The sequence below is a fragment of the Anser cygnoides genome, chromosome 1 (genome assembly GCF_040182565.1).
Source record: "Anser cygnoides isolate HZ-2024a breed goose chromosome 1, Taihu_goose_T2T_genome, whole genome shotgun sequence".
In the NCBI taxonomy this organism is placed as follows: domain Eukaryota; kingdom Metazoa; phylum Chordata; class Aves; order Anseriformes; family Anatidae; genus Anser; species Anser cygnoides.
Genome location: NC_089873.1, coordinates 153741132 through 153765670, shown reverse-complemented (window position 1 = coordinate 153765670; position 24539 = coordinate 153741132). Strand labels below are relative to the sequence as shown.

The following is a 24539-nucleotide window of genomic DNA, read 5'->3' as shown; positions in this document are numbered from 1 at the left end:
ATGCCATTAGTTAACCTATTTCTGAATATACTTTTTTTTGTAGATTCCAGCAAACTGGGTAAATCCTTCAGGCAAATATCACATTGGCATAAAAAATGGTTATGACATCTATCCTAAAGCTCTTAAAGAGAGGATTCAGGTAAGAAAACTCATTTTGCTTTTGGTGTATAGTCATACTTTACCGTTCTGATGTGGAAGTTTTTCTAGAAAACTACAGTGTGTGCTTTGCTAACATACAGGCTGCTACCCAGAGGTTGAGAGGTGTCCTTTAACTGATTTCTGTGAAGTTTCAGTCACATCAGGTGGTCAAGTGGTACACCTCAAATTAGTCCATTGAGGCAAAAAAGTCTAGACATTCGGGATACTTTTTTTTCCTGTGTAGCAGTTGTTTACTTACAGTATTATATCGAACCTTTTAGACATTGTGTCTCAAATCAGAACTCGCAAATGGCTTTGTAGTTTTCATACTTTGACATATGTATTGAGTAACACAATTTTATATTGCAGAAGGAACGCAAGGAAAAGCTCTGGGATCCTCTTCACAGACTGGCTCTAGCAGAGGCCTGCAGGAAACAAGAGGAATTTGATGCTGCTCATAGTTCTCCCTCCCAAGTTAGTATACTTCTAAATAAGTTTGTAAACTTGTTTATGATTTGTTCCTGGTTGAGAGAATTCAAATATTTTTATTAGATGAGTGAAAGAAAGAGACTTGGGATAATTTACAAGTGCATCTTCTGACTGATTTTAAAAATAAATGGATGGGTGGTTGTTTGATTTGCCTAAAGTTGTTTACTTTCTAAACTTGTTATCAAATATGAAAAGGGCATTAGTTCAAATACATAGTACCATATTTTATTAAGTTTTATTTTTAATTCTAGATGGTAGCCTGAGGAAAAAAAAAAAAGTTGTGCTCAAAGTTGGAATCTTGTAAACATATCCTTTCTAAAAAGTAGATACTTTTTCGTTGAAGTACCAGACGTTCTTTTGGGCAGTTCCATATCATTTAACAATCTGTTAAAAAAAAAGGGGGGGGGGGGGGGGGGGGGGGGGGGGGGGGCATTAAATGTGATAGAGAAGTTGGAAATACTTATACATACCACACCAAGAATAAATAGTGCATTTTTGGAGACCATTGAGGTTCTAGATGTTTGTGACTTCTGTCATAGTCTTGCATTTTTGATGAAGTAATGGAACAAATATATAACATTACAGTGATAAGCCATATTCCTTTCTGATTCATACCTACATAGTAATGATTTAAGAAATGATCTTAACTGTATTTTATTGCCTTGTTAGGTAAATAAGCTAATAAAGGAGGAACTTCAAAATCAAGTGGAACTGTTGAATTCTTTTGAGAAAAAATATAGTGATCCTGGCCCAGTATATGATTGTTTAGTATGGAATGATGGTGAGACCTGGAGGTAAATACCCCAACTTGTCTAAAATGTCTTGTTTCACATGTAAAGCAACAGATTGCATTAAAGAGCGTGTTAATTTTTACATCTGGCTCCCTGTAGAGGGCTTAAAATTTGCTTTAAAAAAATCCTTCTGTATCATGATAAACTTGTAATCCTAAATGAAGACGGGGTAGAATTTAAGTCGTACTAAAATCAATACAGTACAGAGTTTAAGCTTGTGGGATTTTCTTCTGAGGCAAAGAGTAAAATTTATTTTAGTATCCACTGGAAATAGGAAATTAATAATTTAAAAATGCATAAATCTATCTGCACAAGCTTCAGAATGTAATATGTCACTTTTCTTGACTGTTAAAGTGTATCATACAAACCAGTAGCTAAGACTTTACACAAATATTTGTGTACCAGTACTGAACATCTAGCTTTACTAAAATTTCCTCAAAGAAAATGTGTGAATTTCCATATGCTTGCTTCACAAATAAATTTATTTGAATTTAGTAGCACCTGAAAATCAGTTTATTTAGAGATCTTTGTTTCTGAATCAGTCTGTAAAAGGCTGGGTTTAAAAATATTGACTTAAAGATGTAAGATACCATAAACACAGGACCAGGCCTATTCAAGCCTTTGTGTTGCTCCTGTGTGAAGACAGAATAACTGGAAGTGTATAGCAGATGGAAAATTACCTTTTTGTTGTTGTCAACAGAGCCTGCATAGATACAACTGAGAGTGGTGACTTAACCAGCTGTACGGTGTTGAGAACCTACAAAGAGGCTCAGGAATATGGATCTTTTGGAACATCTGAAATGTTGAATTATTCCGTGAATATATATGATGATGGAAACCTTCTTTCCATTGTGACAAGTGGAGGTAACTGAAAGTAATGTTAAGAAAACTTTGCTGCTGAGGACGTATTGTGAGCAGCAGCAATTTATATTGTCTCCTGGTTCTGATATTTGCAGTGACTTAAGGCAGTTTATTAATACAGCACTCACTACTAAGGAATTAAAAATCAGTATTCAGATTTCCTGTGGTAAACCCATAATGACATCTTGTTACTAAACTTGCTCGCGTTTTTGTTTCTGAAATATAGTCAACTTTTTATCCATATGTTTGTATACATAGTGTATTCATAGTTAGTTACACTAAGATGTTCATGTATCTTACTGGCGTATGCTTACAGTAGTGAACCGTATTTCAAAGAAGTTTGTTTTTTTGTTTTCTTCTTAAATGTAGGATGATTACTGAATTTCATTGCTGTCCTTTGTGCTTTTATAATTTAAGAATCTTAATTAAAACGTCTGTGATGTGGGCCTTAGTTTTTATTTTGATTTATCCGAACTTTTTTGTGATGGCAGATGTCACTGTAGCTGTAGCTCCAACTGCTCTCATCCCATGTTTGTGCATTCTGTGTACAGTCCTATTTTGTTTTGGAAATATCCTGAGTGGTTAAGGTAGTATGGATGTATTTGATTTTAATAACGTTCTAATTTCTTATGAAACTGTCTTATCTCAGTAAACTACAGAAACAGTTTGGGTTTCATAATAATTGATAATGTTGTGAGATTCCTTTTTATAGTTATGTGCAGTTTTAATTCTAATTCTTTTTTTTAATCCCTACTATCTGGGTATTTTAGATATAATTTTTGTAACTTTTGAGTAGGAAACGTTGAGCCTTTCAGGTAACTTCTGTTAGTGGAGTTAATTAGTTAATAGTTCCTTCTCTTATCCTGCCTCCCCTCAAAAGCTGTTTTTGTTTTGCAAAGTGCTGTTCTTTACTGGCCTCTTGTCTCTTAGTATAATGCAACTTTATTTAAATAAAAGTAATTTGTATTATAGTTCAGTAAATGAAGATGAATTGAGCAACAGTGTATTAAATTGGTATAAATACAGTTCAATAAACATACAGTGTTATGGCTTCTCATTTGCTCAGGAGCACATGGAACACACGTGGCTAGTATCGCAGCTGGGTACTTTCCAGAAGAACCAGAACGAAATGGTGTGGCTCCTGGAGCTCAGATTCTTGCAATCAAGATTGGTGATACAAGGCTAAGTACAATGGAAACTGGCACTGGTCTCATAAGAGCTGTGGGTATTTCACTGGATAAATTATTAATCTCAGCAGTTTAACTGAAGTATAGAATACTGTGGAACACTTTCTGCTTCAGTTGTTTATAGGTTGTGTTTTTTATTGTCCTATTTAATTACCAGCTATAAAAAAAAAAATACATTTTCAGGCGTATCTTGAGACTAGTGTTTTAATATAGAAGGTTGTTCAAGGACTGGAGTTTTTGTTCTTTTTGGTTATAGGGAAAATGGCTTTTTAGTGTAATTTACTTTAGTCACTATGTTTTGTAGAGTCAAAAGAAATAATTCCTTTTTCGTAGATCAGTTTGAGGAAATGTTCTTTGCTGTTCCATAACTGACTTATTCTAGACTAAAATGTATTTTCTTCTTTCTTTTTACTTTATCAGATGATAGAAGCAATAAAATACAAATGCGATCTTGTCAACTATAGCTATGGAGAGGCAACACATTGGCCAAATTCTGGGTAAGTGCTACAGTGGTTAGTATAAAGTGTGTTAACAATATGGAAGTGGAATTCCGAGTTTTGGTTTTGTGTAGATGTTCTGTCAGTAGGAATGAATTGTGCAGGCCCAATTGGTTTACTCATTTAAATATCTTCAAAAATTATGTAAACATACTGAAAGTGCTATGAATTTATAGTACAAGGAGTACTGTAGAATAGTAAAGAATTCTTTTAGTGGGAACACCACACAATCTGTGTTGGTTTTTTGTTTGTTTTGTGTGTTGCTTTTTGTTTATTTGGGTTTCATTTTTTAAACTTAATGTTGCTACATGATTGTTACTCCCTTGTAAAATAGGAGATGTTTTTTGTGGATAACTTCAGTACTGGAACTTCAGTACTGGAACAAGCTCTGCTTGATTTACATATTATGCAGCAGACTGCATAATATTCCTCTGTGACTGGTCCTGCAGAGATTCTGCTTAGGAATCGTGGGAGTTTTCCTATGTGGTGGGGGGGAACATATTGTTGATTAATTACTTTTTTTTTTCTTTTACTTCAGGAGAATTTGTGAAGTAATTAATGAAGCAGTGTGGAAACACAATGTAATCTATGTTTCAAGTGCAGGAAATAATGGCCCTTGCCTTTCTACAGTCGGATGTCCTGGTGGCACTACATCTAGTGTAATAGGTACTTTCCCCCCACCTCCCCCCAAAAACAGAAAATTGATGGGATTCAGCTTCTGTCTGGTTAAGCTGTGTACTTGTGTTACATGTTTGGGATCACAAAATTGATTGCTGTACTGAATCTAAAATATTTTCAAATACTACTGGCCTACAAGATTAATTTTAAGGGAGGCATTTACAGTATGGTTAGGTATAGAAATTTAGATTATCTTCTTACACTTCAAGAACTTAACCTATGCAGAAAGCAGGTGGTGGAGGCAGATGATGTAGATTTGATATGTCTTCATATAAAATTTGGAAAAGAAATCTTTATGGTCTGATCTATCTGAAGAGTAAAGGATTATTCTTTTTAACTGTAACAGTGTAAGCACACCACTCGGACCTTTAGCTATTTGTAAATGTAACTAGTAAAAATATTAGCAAGTTTGATTCTGATTTGTCTCCTGAAAAGTCTTGTAATACATCCTAAACTGTCAGAAATGCAGTTTTAGAGGATGAGGTATAAGATTTACCAATACATGTAACTCTCAAGGGTAAGTTTCCTGGTTGTAATTTTATATAAATCCTCTGGTGCAGCATTACTGCGGTACAGGAGGTACTTGTTAAATCTTTCATGCAGGCAGTACAGCAGGTAGACTTCATGGTTTGAGAGAGACTGTTTCAGGACATCTACTAGAATTAACACTCATTGCTTCCTAAAAGCTGACTTGCAATTACTCTGCCAGTGAGACTGGACAGTTGGGAACTGCATTGGCTTTGCTCTTACAGTGCATCAACTCTGTCAATTTAGCTTCTTTGTTGTATCACTCCAGAGACTGAACATCTTGATCTGCATGGAGGTAGCTTGCTCCTTGTCCTCCATCTGGAGTGAACAAGATGGGTTGGTTTGAGGAGAAAACCAAAATACGGTTGGCAGGATGGCTTAGTTCACGCAGTGTGGATGTGGACTATGTCAAATGTGGTTCAGTTAGCCTGGTGTGGTGGTTTCCTATCGTTGTGATAGTGCTGGAGTCGTAAGAAGGGAGTGTACGATTTAGAACAGTCACCCTGAAAGGATGTAATGTGCTTGCTTGACATTGTGTTTTAAGAATAAAATTTAGTGAGCTTTCAACTTAGCCATTGACATGCTCTAGGTTCTTTGGACTGATAAACAAGAATATAGTGACTGTCTCATTGCCGTGGTGGCTGAGCTGTGGGGATGTGGCCATCTTTTTGAGGTGGAGTGGCTCCGAGCCGTGTGAACATGAATGAATTCATACAGATTCCTTTGAGGCAGCCTTGGTGTAGTTTGTAACAGTATAAACACAGCCAAAATTATTCTCCCCCTCCACCCCAAAAAGGGGGCAGGCAAGTTAGCGATCTGTTGTGAAATAAATGCAGAAGGTGAATATATACTGTTTTAGTTGAGTAAAAATGAAACTTAGAAATTATCCATAGTATGTAAGATTTTCTTATTGCACAGTATGACTATCGGCATGGCTTTTACACTTGCTTTGTAAAAAATATTTGGACTTAGATGCAAAAACTGTGTTTGTCCATTTTAAACACCTGAAAAGTGGTAATAAATTTAAAACATTTTATTTTTGTTTTATTACAGCTTCAGCGTACATCTAAAATGTTTTTTTTTTTTAATAGGTGTTGGTGCCTATGTGTCACCTGATATGATGGTTGCTGAATATTCTTTGAGAGAAAAACTACCAGCAAATCAATATACTTGGTCATCCAGAGGGCCTAGGTAGGTTATGCTAAAAGAAGAAATTCATTACTTTGGGGCTCAGATTAGGTTATTCAAAATCTAAAAATTGGTCATTAATACCAGAATGACAATGTATCTTTCCCACAGGAAGAGCTTAGGTAACCTGCTGTTCTTGAAAAGTCTTGACATGTAGGGGGCTGTGGTCAGTCCCTAATGGCTCATCTGTGCCGCTCCCTCACGGTCACTCTGCTCCTGCTCCACGTGGGGTCCCTCCCACGGGATGCCATCCTTCCCGAACTGAGCGAACTGAGCCTGCGGGGGCTGCCCACAGGCAGCAGCTCTTCAAGAACTGCTCCCACACAGCTCCGTACCATGGGGTCCATCCCCCAGGAGCAAACTGCTCCAGCACGGGTCCCCCACGGGCAGCAGCTCCCCCCAGACCCCCTGCTCCTGCGTGGGCTCCTTTCCACGGGCTGCAGCTCCGGCCCGGGGCCTGCTCCAGCGGGGGCTCTCCGTGGGCCACAGCCTCCTCCAGGCCACATCCACCTGCTCCACCGGGGCTCCTCCACGGGCTGCAGCGTGGAGATCTGCTCCGTGTGGGACCCATGGGCTGCAGGGGGACAGCCTGCTCCACCAGGGACCTCTCCACAGGCCGCAGGGGAGCTGCTGCTGCCTGCCTGGAGCCCCTCCTGCCCTCCTTTTGCACTGACCATGGTCTCTGCAAGGCTGTTTCTTTCACATTTTCTCACTCTCCCAGCTGCTGTCACACAGTACGTTTTTCCCAGAGGCCCAACCAGTGTCACTCCCTGGATTGGCTCTGGCCAGCAGCAGGTCCCTTTTGGAGCTGGCTGAAGCTGGCTCTGATCTGACGTGGGACAGCTGCTGGGCTGTGCTCACAGAGGCTGCCCCTGCTACCAAAACCTTGCCAAAACCAGATAGAATGTCTCAGAAGAATTTGATAGTTACATGATAGCCAAAAGAAGAAAAAGAATAACATTTCTTCATGGGTGTCTAGGCTTTCCTGTTTTTCTTTTAAGTTATACAGTACAAGTACTGTATCCTGTATTTTATGATTTAGCCTATAATTAATATTATTGAGTGAAGGAGAAAACAAACATAACCTGAGGTTGGTCCTTGTTTTTTTTGCTGTTTACATAGGAACTGCTTCCCTATTTGCAGTGGTCTTTAAAGTTAGTCATTGTGGTGTTTTTGTATTTTTACAAGAAAGAATATTGTTCCAAGAACCTTATTTATAGTTGTCATGTTTCATGGAGGGGAGAGGGAAATGTACTCTCTCTCCATCCAGCTGCGAGAGGGAGAAACACTTGTTATTAATATATAAAAAACATATTTTCTATGTGTTGTCACTTTGCATTGTAAAATAGACAGAGCGAGTGTATGTCAACTGAAAGGCCAAAGTCTAACCGTAGAGGCATTCTCCTTGTGTAGGGTGGAACACAGGTGACTGAAGAGTTCCTAAAGTTTTGCCAGAGCAGGTTTGGGGAAGGGGGTCAGTCTGCCTGAGTAAGCACTAAGGGCTTTCAGTCAGATATGCTGTGCACTGCTTGGCTGGAAGAGTCATGATAGACAGCCTGTAGTCTGTATAGGACTCAAAATAAATCTAATTACATTATATTACAGAATCATATTGAGAATACTATGGTTCAAGACAAACCTTGCACATGTGAAGCTATTAGTGCAGGATTTAAGTCCACCTAAAAAAAACCTTGCCTCTGCACAGCTCAGGCACAGTGCTGAATTATTCCAATAATCCACTTTTTGTCTATACAGAGTGAGGAAGATTGAGCATGTGTCTCATGCAGTTGAAAATTAGGTGCTGCTTTAACTGTGTTGTGGGTACTCACTGTTTTTAAATATGCTTGGGCAAGAAAGAAGGTGACTCCATCACAGCTAATCCTGATCCACCTCTTGACACTCTGTCTTTTCCCCTTGCTGTCTTTGTCTCAGGTTCCGTATCATAATTCAAAATTTAACCTGCTTGTGAAATGGCTATGTGCACAATGCAGATCTATAGATTTTGGATCTTTTCTAGTCTTCCTCTCCCTTTTACTATTTTTCTTTTAAAATAATAAAGGTTAAATAGGCTCAGTAGAATACTTATTACATATTGAAGTATTTGATAGGTTTGTTTGCGTGCATTTTCTAATTTAAATTCCAGAAGATACTCTGCTGACTAAACTGTAGTCCTTTGTAGAGTATTGAAGGAGTGAAAGTTCAGAAAATTTTGACTGAGAAAACGGGCATAGCTGATGATGAATTTGACATTTTAAGTTGCAATTTATGTCATGCTTTGTCTTGTTTTTAATGGGTTAATGTTTTAGTGAATTAAAGTATCTGAGAATGTTACCTAATGCTAAAATTATCTTAAGTGCACAGATAACTTCAAGATAAAGTATGCAGAATAAATGTTTGTTTTTCAACGATTCTGTTTTTACACTAGCACTGATGGAGCCCTTGGAGTAAGTATCAGTGCCCCTGGAGGTGCTATTGCTTCTGTTCCAAACTGGACTCTGCGAGGAACACAACTCATGAATGGCACATCCATGTCTTCTCCCAATGCATGTGGAGGCATTGCATTAGTACTGTCAGGTAATAGGCTATAATTTTAAATATAGGTGCATAGTGTAAAAGATATTGTAGCAATTGTTTTAGGAAAAAAAATCTTACTTGCAACTTTTTAACTATTTTCCAGTAATACCCTTATTTTTAATTTCAGGACTCAAAGCTAATGATATTCATTACACTGTTCATTCTGTCAGAAGAGCCTTAGAAAATACTGCAGTGAAAGCTGAAAACATAGAAGTATTTGCACAAGGACATGGTATTATTCAGGTCAGCCAAAAAAAAGGGGGGAGGGAGATGAAGACCAGCATAACGGCCAGTGGAAAAATGACTAAAAAAGTTTTCTAGATGAGCTCAGACAGCTTGCTCCCATGCTGCTTGATTAGCAGATTTGATTCAGGGTGAAGAAGGGAATGTAGTGGGAGGGGAGGAAGAATCAAATGTTTCTCTCACTTCAGCATACAGTTGGTTTCTCTAGAATATGTGTTAACTCGACACATTCCTAGACTGACCAAAAGGGTGTGTGGACATAAAAGTAGGTTGTGGGTTTTTGTCACCCACATACAGATGTGGATGCCTAAATTCTGTCTTAATGTCTGAAAATGTTTTTATGCTGTTGTCAGAGAGCTGGACTTGTTCTTTGTAGACAAAAGCTGGAACTGTAAGTTCTGGGCGATGCAAATAGATACCCACGCTGGTTCACAAAGCAGTACAGCTGCAGTTTTGCAATGACCTTGCTGTGAGTTGGCCTGCAGAAAAGTCTGGGCGTTCATTGTGTCCTGTGGTCTTCTAAGTAGCTTGGAAATCTGCAGTGTAAACCTTTTTATGATAAAGGCATTGTGAATGAAACTCTCCCAGTGCATAAGCTGAGGCTCTTAAAGAGCTGCTGCTATGTTTGCCTGCAGTCACTTCCATCCTAGCCAGACAGAGGTACTGAGATTTTTCTGGCATGCTTAATGATGCTAGATATTAAGAGCTTAACCCTAAATCCATGTTCTTCTGATGCTAGAACCCAGTAGCTGATGCCTTCTAAATATATCTCTAATGCTGAGTTTGGTGCAGAAGGCAGCATGGTGGTGGCCATACCAAATAAAAACATTGCCAAAGAAAAATGAAATGCAGCAGTTGTCTTACGATTTACTAGTCTGTGGTAAAAGAACATGTTAAAACGTGGTTAAAACTGTGACCTGAGAGACAGAGGCTATACTGCATCTGCTTATTTCAGAGGAGAGTCCCCTACTCTGATGAAGGTAGCTTGCTGAAGTATAAGAGTGTAAGATTTTTTTGAGTCAGTATAATAGAAAGCGAGGTAGAAGGGTCTCTTTTCAAAACAAAAGGATGACCTTTTCATCTGAGTTTAAGAGAATGAACAATCAAATGCTTATTTCACATCATTATATAAAACTTATATGGGCATCCCATCTTGCTTGTATGTTTAAGTGTTTAACTTACAGTACTGTATAGAAGGTTTAAATGCTTGACTAGTTTTGCTCTATATATGAGAAGGAGCAATAAAGTAGTATTGTAGAACAGGACCTATGTCTTCAGAGTCATCTCTGGAAACCTTTGCTATGCATCTTCTGATGAATTTATTGCAAAGGGAATTTGTCGAATCGTTCCTTTAAATGTTCTCGACTATTTCAGTGTTCCATATGGCAGTTGCATGCTGAAAGTTTTGTCTCATTTTGGTATTGAAGATCATGTAATGTAAAGTCAGTATGAGTCTAATAGGCATTGTATTAGTTACTTCACTGCTTGTTGCTACACTTGATGAATGCTGCATGTGGAAGATAATATGCAATAAGGTTGAAATGTGTTAATTTAGAATGTGTTCTAACAGGTCGATAAAGCCTATGACTACCTCATTCAGAATTCATCATTCACAAGTAACATAGGCTTTACTGTTACTGTTGGAAGCAATCGTGGAATCTACCTCAGAGACCCTGCCCAGATAGCTGCACCTTCTGATCACGGGGTTGGCATAGAACCTGTCTTTCCTGAGAATACAGGTAGGGAAAAGCTTGCTTTGTATGAGGAAAAAATGGATTGTCATTTTTAAACAAAAAAAGCTATGACAGAGAGGAGTGGTAGAAGTCTTGTAATATAGAAGGAATAAATGCAATTCTAAATTTGTTGGTAAATTCGTTGGCAAGCAAGTAAACAACTTTCCGATTTAATCTTAGATATTTAATTGCAGCACTCCTTTGTTTCTGGTGAGTCTGTTGCTTCAAGCTTCCTCTCACTGAAAAAAGGCATCTCTGCTCTAAAGAAGTTTGAAGTGAAATTGTGGGGCACAGGAAAAAACAGCAGAAAAAAACATACAGAAGAATAATCGTATTGTTAATGTTTCCTGAAATTGTAGAACTTGGGAGATATTGTTGCAGATAACTCTTGGCAAAGAATGAAGAGTATTCTAAATACTTTTTAGAAGTAAGAACTTAAGTAATCTCTGGATATTTAAAGACCACAAATTTTATCTTTGCATTTCATTCACTAGCTATTAGTGGATAAGCATACATATACCTAAAGGTAATACAGGAATTGATACAGGTTTTAGTTATTTATTGATAGGGTGAGGAACTAGTGCCAGTCAAAATAGGTTTGACATCTTTTTTCCATAAACTGGTTTGCCCAGCTCCGTTTTACTAAATAACAGCTGGGACTCGCCTCCCTGAGAAATGGAGTTGTATTCAAAAAATGAACCATGTGAGAGCTTGTTACTGAGGTTAATTCTTTTCCTAAAACCAGTGATCCAGAAGACGGTTGGCATGTGACAGTATGGTGAATTTATTTAGGAGAAGAGATAATGTGAATAAGAGAGGTTACTGACTCAGAGTACCATAGTTGTGTGATCCGTTCCATTGCAATCAGTAATTTTTTAATTGACAATATGACACTGAGAAATAAAATAATTATACACTATAATGTGTAAATATACACATTATGCGCTTCTGTAGGAAGCAAATCTGAAAATGTAGTTAGATATTTGTAATGGGTGACTGGCTTGCAGCATGATATTGTTTCCCTTGTACTTGTCCTTTTGGTCATTTCTGTGCTGTCTGGTGTCTTCAAGAATAAGTTTGAGAGGATTTAGTAGGACATTAAGGAAAACCCATCTGCTCAGTTTGTCTGTTGAAGTTCTCTTTGAGCTCTTACCGCTTCTGAGGTACCTCTGTGGAAAGCACATCTGATAATAGAGAACTCTTTTCTGTACCTCACAAAGATGCAATGAAGTTAAATACCTGAATGTTAAGCTAAGGTTAATTAAATCTAGAAAGCATTTTATTTTTTTTTTTAAACATCATTAATCTTTAGAGCAGGATAAAGGTGACTTTTATTCAATAAAACATCTAAACTTCAGGGCCAGGTGTTTTTATAGAAGCTATGCTTTTAACCCATAGTTGTTTTGACACAGAAGCTGATTCACAAAATCAGCTAAATTGACTGTTTGCAAAGTCAGTCTAGATTATGATAGTAATTCTTTTAGTAAGCATAAACTCTCACTTAGGTTGCTCTATAATGTAATTTGGTAAATAGTGTAACCTTCAGAATGAGTGTAGTTGGTTTTTATTTTATTTCCGTGCATTAGGTGAGACTTTGCATCTATATAAGAATACTTATACCTGCTTTCAGGCAATGTTATAGGCAACTGAAGCATTGCTTACTAGCTTACTGACTCTTTGAGACTTGACTGTTAAGAGATGATATAGATCACTGTCCTTTTTTGGAGAATCTGACTTCAGGGGACTAGGAAATTGGTTCCTATTATATTTTACTGAGATGGGTACTTTTTATTGGCAAATATCATTACAGTAGAATATGAGTACCTAACTTGTTAATTAATTATTTTTAATTTGTTTCTTGGCAGAAAATACTGAAAGAATATCTCTCCAGCTTCATTTAGCTTTAACTTCAAATGCACCATGGGTCCAGTGCCCTACTCATTTAGAGCTTATGAACCAGTGTCGACACATAAATATTCGTGTGGATCCACGTGGACTGAGAGAAGGAGTACATTATACAGAGGTATTAAAGTACTGGTATTCTATTTGAGACCGTATGCCATTTTCATGTTGCCTCTATCAACTTTTTTTAGAAGTAATTTTAAAGAAATAAAAGCTTTATGCTTTACAGAACAGAAAATGCTGCCACACCTCCATATTATACAGGCTGAATCCAGTGTTCAGCAGCAGTTACTCTATACAACTTTGTACGGCAGATGTAGAGAAGATTTTAAGTATATCTGTTTGAAAAATAAAAGCATATACGTGGAAATAAATAAAAAAATATATATTGTTCTCTAGGTGTATTTTCAGCTTTGAGAATTCAAAACACCCTGCAACTAAGTCATGTAGTTCAATGTTGTCTTCTGTAATTTCATTTTGACCAAAGATTTTAAATGGCCATATTTTATTTTGTCAGGTGTGTGGATATGATATAGCGATGCCTAATGCAGGTCCTCTGTTCAGAGTTCCAATAACAGTTGTCATACCAACAAGGTCAGTAAATCCAAGCTTTACTGTCTTTTTTTAAGTTTAGTTTTGTGTACCCAGTTTACTTTTGTCATTTATTTCACCTTCTTTCTCTGGGAGTTCTTGAACTTATTATGAACACTGATAGGGAAGGGAGCAGGGCTCTGGAAAGTTTCTTGCAACAGGCTTGGACAGCAGTGGCGTTCGCTTTTTGTTTTGGTCTTGGCAACAAGAAGGCAGTATGTTCTTGGTCACAATAGCAACAGTTTCCTGGTCCATCAGAATAAAGATGATTTCTGACTTTTTCAACAATATATCAGTATATTCTTAAGTGTATGTCAGCCGGAATTTGTTTTTTCACTTCTAGCTGGTGGACTAGAGTCTGTAAAGGCAATGGGCATTATTTGTCAGGTAGAAATTGGGATAAACTTCCATCATAACCTTAATACAGAAAATTTAGAGAGTTAGTATTGTGTTATGGTCTTAACTGTTTTAAACATGTGACTTCAGTGATTGTGATAAGAGAGATTATTAAACCTATTCAGTGGACAGTCTGCTCAGAGGAAGAAATATAACGTTTTTCTAACTCATTCACAGAAATATTACTACTTACATGCTTTAGCTCACTTCAGTGGAAAGTCACTCAACCATGAAATTCAGTTTCATTGAAAACCTTTGATTTTTATGCTTAAGTGCAGCTGTGTTTCAGGTTGGGGAGACCGGGGGAGAAGGTGTTTACATAATGTGGTAGAACAGATGTTTTAAATTGTTTAGGTGCATTGTGCTGTCAGATCCTGTACTGGTACAGTTCTTGTACATTTAACAGAAAGAGTAGGGGCAATTACTACATTTTGGACACTCAACAAATAATTAACTAGAAGCTGGAAAAACAAATATCATAAATAATGCCTGAGGAGAAATTTAAAAACACTTTGGGACCTCACTGATTTGCTAACATCTCCTTGTGAAGCTGTGCGTGAGCACAGTATTCCATTTAATAAGTTAATAAAATGAGTAATACTCTCTGCTCTGTAGAGTGTAGTAATACTCTACTCTGTTCTACTCTGTGCTGGTGTGGCCTTGCCCTCAAGTACTGTTTGCAGTTTTGGGTACCACAATATAAGAAAGACATGAAACTATTAGCATCCTAAGGAAGAGCTGCAAAGATGATTGAAAGGTCTACATAGAGGGGAAGAGGTATGAGGAGCAGCTGAAGTCCCTTGGTTTGTTCAGCCCAGGGCAGAGGAGGCTGAGGGGAGGCCTCGTGGCAGCCTGCAGCTCCCTCACAAGGGGAGCGGAGGGGCAGGCGCTGAGCTCTGCTCTCTGGGGACAGCGACAGGACCCGAGGGAACGGCATGGAGCTGGGACAGGGGAGGTTCAGGCTGGGTGTTAGGGAAAGGCTCTTCATCGAGAGGGTGGTTGGGCGCTGGGACAGGCTCCTCAGGGATGTAGACACAGCACCGAGCCTGCTGGAGTTCAAAAGCATTTGGACAATGCTCTCGGAGCTAGTTTTTTTTGGGGGGGACTCAGGAGTTGGACTTGTTGATCCATGTAGGTCCTTTCCAGCTCAGATATTCTGTGAGTATCAGTGATAGCCTCAAAAGGAGCCTCACCTAATGCTGACCACAGGCTCATTTTTTTCCCCTTTATAAGTCTGTTTTGCTTAAAGTCAACTTTATTTTTTTTTTGGCCGGGGGCGGGGGGGGAGTATTTCTGGCATAGCAAATAGTGTGATTAAGTAGAAGCAAATCTGCAAATCAAAATGTATGGAGCTGGGGACTGAATATCCTCAATTATAGTCTGTTTGGAGAGTTTTTATTTAAAAATACGTTTTTAGGAAAAAAAATACTGCTTCACAGCTTGTTTGATTACTACTGTTCTCTTTTTGTTGTACAGAGTAGATGAATCATCAGGCTATGACCTTGCATATACAGATGTTCATTTTAAACCTGGTCAAATCCGAAGGCACTTCATTGATGTTCCCCAGGGAGCTACCTGGGCTGGTAAGGAAAATGAGCATATTGATTAAATAAGAAACCACATCTGTCACACTTGACAGAGTTGTTCTGCAATCATTCCAATATCTGCATGAGTAAGAACTTAAGCATTTTATCCATGAATATGTAAAATCTGTATTTGATTCTAAGCTCTTACAGGAGTGATGTTTTGGGGAGGGTTATCTCATGGTTTCTGTTATGGTGGAATACCGTATTTGTCTTTTAGAAACTAGCAAATATAATCTGTCCGATGTGTGCCTGGTTTTTAGCATTTATGGCCATAGCATTGAAAGATATCTTAACATAAGGTGATGGGCAAGGAGCTCATAATTCTGCAAGGAGAAAAAAGAATCTTTCATTTGGACTGAAGTTTACTGATAAAACTTAATTTGAAATTCAGCAGCAGTCTGTGCTGTACAGTTGTATGACCTGTACTGTCTGATTAGTTTATACTATCTAGTTGAGTCACATTTCTTTTAACTGATTTCTCTGAACTTAGTTTTCCTTAATCTGAAGGGGTCCTAGTAAATAACTGGTAGATAAGCATAATTCACATATGAATACTTTGTATGTTATGCAGTACGTACTTTGGTACTGCATAACTTCTAAAACTGTGAATATCTTGTGAAAATAGTCCTTTAGTCCTTTTCTGTTGAATCTCTATTTCCCATCTAAAATTCCTGGATGTTAAAGCAAAACTTTTTTTTCTTTACATCTAGAAGTGACAGTATGTTCATGTTCATCTGACGTGACTGCAAAGTTTGTGCTTCATGCTGTTCAGCTAGTGAAACAAAAAGCATATAGAAGTCATGAGTTCTATAAATTTTCATCCTTACCTGAAAAAGGATCAGTGACTGAAGCATTTCCTGTCTTAGTAAGTTATATTGGTGGGGTGGGAGGAACAGAGTGTTGTGTTGTTGTTGTTTGGTTGATGCTGATGATTAAGAAAAAAGCCCAAGTCACACATTTCTTATAGTAGTGAATGCATCTGTTCTTTTTGGTTTTAAAAAGGTCTCTAACAGCTCTGTAGTGTTTTTTAATTATCCCATGTTGCCATTCTCTCTTCAGTTTTAGTGCTTGTTTATACAGACTAGCTTTTCCCTTTCAGGGAGGGAAAAGAGTTACTTCAACAAGTAACAGGGGCTGTAACTTGTTGAAGAGAGAGAGTTCAGCATGTACTGAACTCTAGTGATTAAGGTGATAATCTGAGAAATCTTACTGTTGAGGTCAAGTAACACTGACTGGCTAACATTCTTATTGCTTAGATGTAGTAGACTTATCTTGGATAATGTTAGTTCAAGAGTCTAAAACAAAAACAGGCTGTTCAGGTATGTGGATGATCAAGTCCACTGCTCAAGTTTGGCCCCCTGCACTGCTTAATTGAGAGGTGTAGCTCTAAACCCTAAGAGAGGTTGTAATTTCTGTTCAGTCCTGTACTCTGTGTGAAGAAGTCAAGAGGGGGGCGCTAAACTTCTGACTCTGAATTAATTTATTATGTTTAAAACAACCAAAAAAATACTACCAACAAAAAACATCCCAAGCTTCATGTCGTCTTGAGGTAGAGAGCACTATCTCTTTTTCTGATATTTATTGATGTCATCTATAAACGAACTTGTCTGCCTAATTTGAAGGGTAGGAAAGGAAGATGTTACATATAAAAGCTGTATACATTCCTCTGTAGCATATACCCCTGGTACACTTCATTTTAATGGGAGTAATTGGACATACTCTTTTGTTAGAACTGTCTTGTATTTTCTGGATCAAGTGTAATGTTTGGTTTGCTACCATACAAACCAATATAATTGGTGTAAATTGGGCATGATAGGGTCATCTTTGCGTCATATTCCATTTTTTTTTTTTTTGGTTTGGGCATAGGGAGGCTGGGGTGCATAGAAGAAGAGACTTTGTGTCTAACCTTGCATTTTTGTTACACAGGCTGGAAAAACCATTGAATTTTGTGTTGCTCGGTGGTGGGCAAGCCTTAGCGATGTTAGCATTAATTACACAATTTCTTTTCATGGTGTACTTTGTGCTACTCCGCAGCTAAACATGGTAAGTTTTCCAGAGTGTTTATTTAGAATTATTCTGAAGTCCTCTGACAGAACTAAAAAAAAAAAAAGCTTTTATTCACTCTTGCCTGTATTTAGGTAGACTAAAAGCATGGTTATATGTGAGATGTTCATGTTTTCTCTTAAAATTAGGTAAATAGGAGCTTAGTCCCACACAAATGCCTATTGCCATTAGTTATGAATTTTTTATGCTTTTTCATTATGAATCACTGGGGAGAAAATTAGAAAAAAAAAAAACAACACCAGTAGAAAGGACATACTAAGATGTTCTCATTGCAACTATTGCAAACGTTTGTGTGAAGAAACTTTGCTGGGATCACAGTTCTTGAATTTGATTGTCTAGACCACCATTGCTAAAGCACAATACTCTGAATAATATTTCAGAATAAAATGTCATTAAAAGTTTTGTTTGTTTCTGTTTTTTTTTTTCTGTTTTTTTTTCTGTTTTTTTTTGTTTTTGTTTTTTTCTGTTTTGTTTGGTGTTGTATTGAGATGTGCCAATTGGTTTGAGATTCGTTGTTTAGGGCAATTAAGGGTACAGTGGATGGGCAGTATCATGACTTCAAGGTTCTGCGATACCAAAGGATTGGAAAGTTACTAAAAACATCAGTATCATGTTATTTACAGTACTTTGTCTTGCTGCTGTGTTGTTTGCTGTCTTGTGCAGCATGTCTTGGCTCGACTTTTGCCTCCCTTAAGAGAGGGCGCTCTTTGAGAGCCGAGATGTACTACCTGCTGGAAGCAGCACCATACGTATTTCTCTTTGCTCCTTCTCTTTTTTTTTTTTTTAGATAAGGGTCAGAGAATATTATACCTTTACCACAGATGACGTTGAATGTATTCATGCTCTAAGAGCTGAGTAACTTGGGGGGGGGAAAATAAGGTTGCATTGCACTAAGGTACCGGGTCTTGAATTAGTAGAGCAGGAGGAAGAAGAGGTGGTGTTGGTGTCATACATAACAGCCTTTTTACTAAAGCAGGTTCAAGCTCCTCCTATGCCAGCAGTATCAGACCAGCTGAAAAGTGGATAATAGATAGTCTTGGAAAAAAAAAATATAACAGACTTTTGGTCCTATTGATGATGTGTTTTTTTTATGTCCTAGTGAATCTGTTTTTGTAAAACAGATATAGGGTTGTGACACTTTCAAACTCACACAGTATTACTTCTAATGTAGATAAATAAAACTTGCATTATGTTTTCAAAGGACATATTGAATGGTCCACATCTGATGTTACAGATGCATAAAAGCATAATTATGTATTTTTTCTTTAGCATGCTTCAGAAGGCATTGTACGATTTGATGTTCAGTCCATGTTGAAGTATGAAGATATTGCTCCGTGCATAAATCTGAAAAGCTGGGTTCAAACTCTCAGGTACAGTTTCTGGGGAAAGTGGGAATGCTATCAGAATGTGGCTAAAATAGTCACAAATGAACAGTGGCAGCTAGGATACCAAGAATATTCTTACAGTATCTTAAGTGAGTTTGGAAGTATCAGTTGGGAAATTTTATTAAATTTTTCAGCACTTCTTCTGGTTCCTTTTAGCTGTGACAAAATTGGACAATTATGGTGACTTCTTCCATATAAATTATTTTTCTTGAGCTAAATTTAAAAGAAAAATTTACAGAAACTTTCCAGTGCCTCTAAAGGAGAGACAGAGGCAAAAGGCATATTAAGATCTAAAGAAACAAATTCTACTGAGTTATTTGGTGTCATTTTTTGTTGTTTGTTGTTGTTTTTTTTAAGCAGGTACTTCAGATCCTGCCTAATATTGACCTGGGAAGATTTTCTCTTTTTGCTCGATTGGAAGTGTTTCTTGTAGGCTCTGGTACAACATTTTGTGTTTCTTCTGTTATCAGCTGTCTGACACATGTTGATTTCGAGGAAAAGGGTTTTTTGAAAATTACTAACAATTGGAAAATTACTAATAACTAAAGCTGGTAGTTTCAGAAGGAGAAAGAAATGCCATACAGTTTAAGCCGTACTTTTGAGTACGGCTTAAAGTAGGGGTTGGGGAGTGCTAAATGGTTTCTTATTAGGTTTCTGAATTTCAAGTGCTTGGAGGCAGATTTGCACTCAAAGAGCTGATAGGATCTTATAGGTAAATTTCATTAATGTCATTAAAGGTTGTCAGAATTGTGTATGTGAAATGTAGTCTTATATGATGTATAGGCCACCTTAATTCTCCAGTTCCTTTATTTCCAAACCAGTGGTTTTCTTATTTTATTGTTTTTAGCTGATGTTCTTTGATGCTCATGATCTGAGGTGTTTGTGCTTCTCTGAACAATAGCTTGTCCCAACTGTTTCTGAGTTTCTACATAGGCAATATGCGTTAACGTTTTTCCTTTGTGGTATTACTCTGATTTCTTGTATAAATTCTCTTTTGACATAAATTTCTGTAGCAAACAATTATCAACCACTTACTCTGTCTTCTAATTACTATGACATTGATCTTTCAATCTGTGAATAAATGTGCTGATTGCAACACAGATACTAGGGTTGTATAGCAGCCTGTTTTTTTGTCTTAATCCTGAAGTCTCTCTTTTCCTATTTGTTTTTTAAGGCTTTTAATTTTGAACTTAGATGTGCTTGCTGAGTTCTGTTCATTTCTTTTTTTTGGCAGTGTCCATAATGTTTCTAAGTAGTCTTTTTGAACTGACATTCATTTTAACTGGAGAATTTGTAGTGCTTAGGTAGTTAACATTTCTTAAAATACTGTTATCACATATGCTGTGCTATGTACTATTAGATGTACTTCAGAATCTATTTATGCTTAAGCAATACAGATTTTGACAATAGATACACGTTGCTTAATAGTGCCTTCTGTTTTTTTATGTTTATTTTAACTGCAGACCAGTGAGTGCGAAAATAAAACCTTTAGGATCCAGAGATATTTTACCAAATAATCGTCAACTGTATGAGATGATTTTGACCTATAACTTCCATCAGGTAGAGTTTATGCTTGTTGTTTTTTTCAAGTCAATAAACAAACATAGTATGCTTTCTAAAAGCAGTTTTTAACTTTACCTTTCTATCAGAAATGAAGTCTAGATTTAAACTCTAGACTCTCTACATTAGTAACTTTAACTTGGTTGTCTTTAGAAGCTACCGTGTCTTGAAATGACTTCGGGTCAGCTCTCTTCTTGAATATGTGTAATAATTATAGTTGTTTTATTCAATTGTGGATGAAGTATTTTGAACTTTCTTTTCATAGCCGAAGAGTGGAGAAGTAACTCCAAGCTGTCCACTTCTTTGTGAATTGTTGTACGAATCTGAATTTGACAGTCAACTGTGGATTATTTTTGACCAGAACAAAAGACAGATGGGTTCAGGAGATGCCTATCCGCACCAGGTACGGAGTTATATATTTATTTTACCTTTTGTTTTCTGCACAGTGTGAAAGCTTCATTTTTTTCTACCTTTCTAGCTGTTAGCTCCTAACAGTTTCTGATACGTAGTCATAATGTCTTCTTGTGAAGAGATATGAACAAGTAAAGTCATTGTACCTTTCAGTGGTGATATATTTGTATAAAAAAAAAAAAAACAATTGACAGGTTTGTTGCCATGAAATAGGACATTATGATTTTTCTTCGCTATTCCTCAGTTTGTCTTCTAAACAGCCTTCTAAATGCTGAAGCTCAGTTAATTCTGTTGCTGTCTTTCAAAGGCATTTTGAAAGGAAGGATTAGTTATACTGGAAGCGTACAATAGATTGACTTTAACTTCTGAGCATGACTTCTGAATCTTACAAAGTTCAGGAATGGCTTTATTTAAGCATATATCCCTTACCCTGTATTTTTAAAGTGCTGTAAAATCTTAAAAAAAAAAAAAAAAAAAAAAAAAAATCGTTTGTTACCTGTACCTGGTGGACTACCACACTGTGCCTCTCTGGTGTTCTGCATCACAGAACAATTCTAAAATAATTAAAAATTTACTAATCTGGGAAGTAATATCAACAGGAAGCTTGATTCTAACCTAGAAGGAGATTTTGGGAGAAGGCTAGTCCTGAACAACTGTCCTTCTCAGGGATGCCTTTTGTATTATAGCATCAGCAGCAGAAACATCCTAAAGGAAGCTTAGCGTGCTAGCACTAAAAATATCCACAAAGTGACTTTTTAAATTAGTAGAAATTAAAGAACATTTTCATAACTAAGAATCTGTGGATTTTGTGTTTGTTTTGTAAATAGAGATGATGTTATCTGCCTATTCTTAACTGCATGTATGAAAAGCTTTGTAGAATCAGGTCAAAGAGCCTGCTAGCTCTTTAAACTGCAGCCTTAGACCTTCATAGGAATGTTGGATCCCTCAGTGTGAAACTGGTGTAGAATCATATAAAATGGTTTGGGTTGATAGGGAACTTAAAGATCCGTTAGTTCCAGCCCCCCTGCCATGAGCAGGGACACCTCCAACTATATCAGATTGCTCAAAGCCCCGTAATATTAGAGATGGTAGGAAATATACTGTGATCTCAACCACACAACACCTAAAGTTGCATAGTAACTTGAAAATGTATCAAGGCAAACCTGCAAGAGGTTTTGAGTTGAAAGTTTAGCAAGTTGTCTGATTTCTATTTGAGCAGTTAATACAGTATTATAGTAGGAATGAATGATATAATCCTGTTTTGTGGTCTGAAATTTTTTTTTTCAGTTAATCCAAAATGCTTCAGCTGCTCTTGTCTTGATAGTGCTCCATTTTCAGGAGGTTCCAAAACTAAGCTATCTAGCATATTTTAAATGGTTCGAGCTATTTGGATCAAGAGAAACATGACAGTTTTATTTCTGGGTTTCTGTGTGCATGGTCAAGTATTTAATCTTGACATTTACAATAACTTCTTTCTTTCAGTATTCTGTGAAACTGGAAAAAGGAGATTATACTATTCGGTTACAAATTCGTCATGAACAGAACAGTGAACTGGATCGCATCAAGGACCTTCCATTTATTGTTTCTCACAGATTGTCTAGTACCTTGAGCTTAGATATTTATGAAAACCATAGCCTTGCTCTCTTAGGGAAGAAGAAATCCAACAGTTTGACATTACCACCAAAACACAGTCAGCCGTTCTTTGTTACGTCTCTGCCTGATGACAAGTAAGTTAACTGAGGTCCTGTTTTCTTGTCTACATCTAACCAATTGCCTCTACACCTAACTAAAATTGTGCTGTGTCTGCCTATCTAGGCTCGGTATTCCTCTTACCTTGCTCTTTCACTGTTTGGATTCTTTATTGTAGCCCCAAAGGCACGATAATGGACCTAGTTTTTAATACAGACTTTCCTTTCTTTGAACAGAATACCAAAAGGAGCAGGACCAGGATGTTATCTTGCAGGAGCTCTTACATTGTCTAAAACAGAACTTGGAAAGAAAGCTGTGAGTATTTTAAATGGATGATGGCCTCTTTCTGAAACTTCTGAATTGGGTAAATGGCATGCCAAGGAAGCACTGTATTTTATGGTTTTGGTACTTGAAAGAGCAACAGTTTTAGTGACATAACACATTTTAGAAGCAGTTGTTTTGTTATAAAGTCAGAATAACTTCTTAGTTTTGTTTTCATCTTACGATTTCAAATTAATTACAACTTCTAATTTTTGAATTCTGACTCCTTGGCTCTGAATCCCTGTATTTCTAGAAGCAACTGTTTTTTTGTTGGTGTGGCAGTCTTTAAGAGTGGTTTTGTTCAGTTGCCTAATTAGTATCGTTTTTGAATGAAAAATGTACATGTGTTTTCTGCATGTTGGTTCTCTGATAAACAGCTATGCTCTTCCTTGCATGCATACAGTTTTCAGCAAAAACATGAGTGCTTCCTTAACTCCTACATGTTACTTTTACAAAAGAGGAGGCATTTTGCTGACTCACATGCTTAAGCAGATATTCTTACCTGCTGCACACTGATGTTGTCAACCACTAATATGACTGTATGCTCCAACATAATGATATAAAAGCTCTGTATGTCACAGTGGAAAAAAGCAATAGGTTTTTTTTGCTCATAATGCAGCAAACCTGTAAAAAAAAAAAAAAAAAAGTTTGCTAACTTGAATGAATCCGTAGCACAACAATGCTTATAATAACCAGGTCACTCGTACGTGTATCTGGTGCTAAGGTATCTAGAAGATTCCCTCAGCTCTTCAGATATTTTCAAATAGTTGGCAAAGCTGAGAATAAGCTTGAATCAATGCTGGTGATTAGCTGGTATTTCGAAGTAATCTATCTATGTCCACATTTCACTGTTTGGAGGTGGGCACATGCCGTTAAATCTTGTTCAGTAGACAGGTTTAGCTATTCAGTCTGATTTGGCTGCGGGTAGAACTTTTGGGGAAAATTGCATGTATTGTCTTAGGTATAACTGCAAGTTAGATAATGTCTGCTAAGTATGAATGAATGAGGGGTTAAAAATATAGTGAAGTACTTTAAAATTAGGTTTAGATTTCTTGTGATTCCTGCAAAGTTGCAAGTATACTTCTAATGGAATCGATGTTAAATCCAATATAGGAGTGCAGTATAGTTTACCTAACTTGAATTCTGTGCTTCCTTGAATTGTTGGTTGTAGTTCTTTTCTATCTTATTTTACAACTAGATAGTGTTTTTAGACACTGATTTCTGGGATGGGAAGTAGGAGGTAGTAGGTATTGCCTATCAAATTTAATTTCTTCATGAAGAATATGAAAGAGCTTACATTGAGAGAAATTCTAGCTGAGGCCTGTCATGCGTCATACTCTAAGGCTTTACTGTTATGGTCATATTTCTTTGGAAAAAGGATGATACCAGTTAACATCAAATTCTTTCCACTGCCTTTAGTAAATCTGTAGTGTGCCAGCAGACAAAAAGAGAGGAATAGGTAGCAATGTTCTCTCTAGTTCAGCAAGTAGGGTGCAATTTGAGGGAAAATAGACCTAATTTCTGTGTATTTATTAAGAAATACAGAACAATGCCACTAAACAGTCAAAATCTGAAATCTGTACTTCTGAAGTGAATTTCTGTAACTTCATTAATTTAAGCTAAGTGGTTAACAACACTTGCTTGTCTTACAGGAATAACAGACTATACAAACCAATGCATTGTTGTATTAATTTTAAAAAGAAAGCATGCTTTAAGAGCGTGTTTGG

General features: G+C 37.1%; 1 protein-coding gene across 2 annotated transcripts in view; it reads left to right on the top strand.

Moving 5' to 3' along the window:
• TPP2 (tripeptidyl peptidase 2) overlaps positions 1–24539 on the top strand; it is a 48795-nt gene that overhangs the window by 5730 nt on the left and 18526 nt on the right. For both annotated transcript variants that reach the window (XM_048072683.2, XM_048072684.2), the window contains exons 3-23: positions 44–139; positions 508–612; positions 1297–1421; positions 2119–2282; positions 3346–3500; positions 3887–3963; positions 4502–4629; positions 6261–6360; positions 8783–8931; positions 9059–9174; positions 10745–10913; positions 12773–12930; positions 13327–13403; positions 15273–15379; positions 16093–16247; positions 17309–17425; positions 18716–18816; positions 20295–20391; positions 20657–20794; positions 22285–22529; positions 22728–22806. In XM_048072683.2, the coding sequence (XP_047928640.2) occupies positions 44–139; positions 508–612; positions 1297–1421; positions 2119–2282; positions 3346–3500; positions 3887–3963; positions 4502–4629; positions 6261–6360; positions 8783–8931; positions 9059–9174; positions 10745–10913; positions 12773–12930; positions 13327–13403; positions 15273–15379; positions 16093–16247; positions 17309–17425; positions 18716–18816; positions 20295–20391; positions 20657–20794; positions 22285–22529; positions 22728–22806 (2658 nt within the window). The remainder of the gene's footprint in view (positions 1–43; positions 140–507; positions 613–1296; positions 1422–2118; positions 2283–3345; positions 3501–3886; positions 3964–4501; positions 4630–6260; positions 6361–8782; positions 8932–9058; positions 9175–10744; positions 10914–12772; positions 12931–13326; positions 13404–15272; positions 15380–16092; positions 16248–17308; positions 17426–18715; positions 18817–20294; positions 20392–20656; positions 20795–22284; positions 22530–22727; positions 22807–24539) is intronic.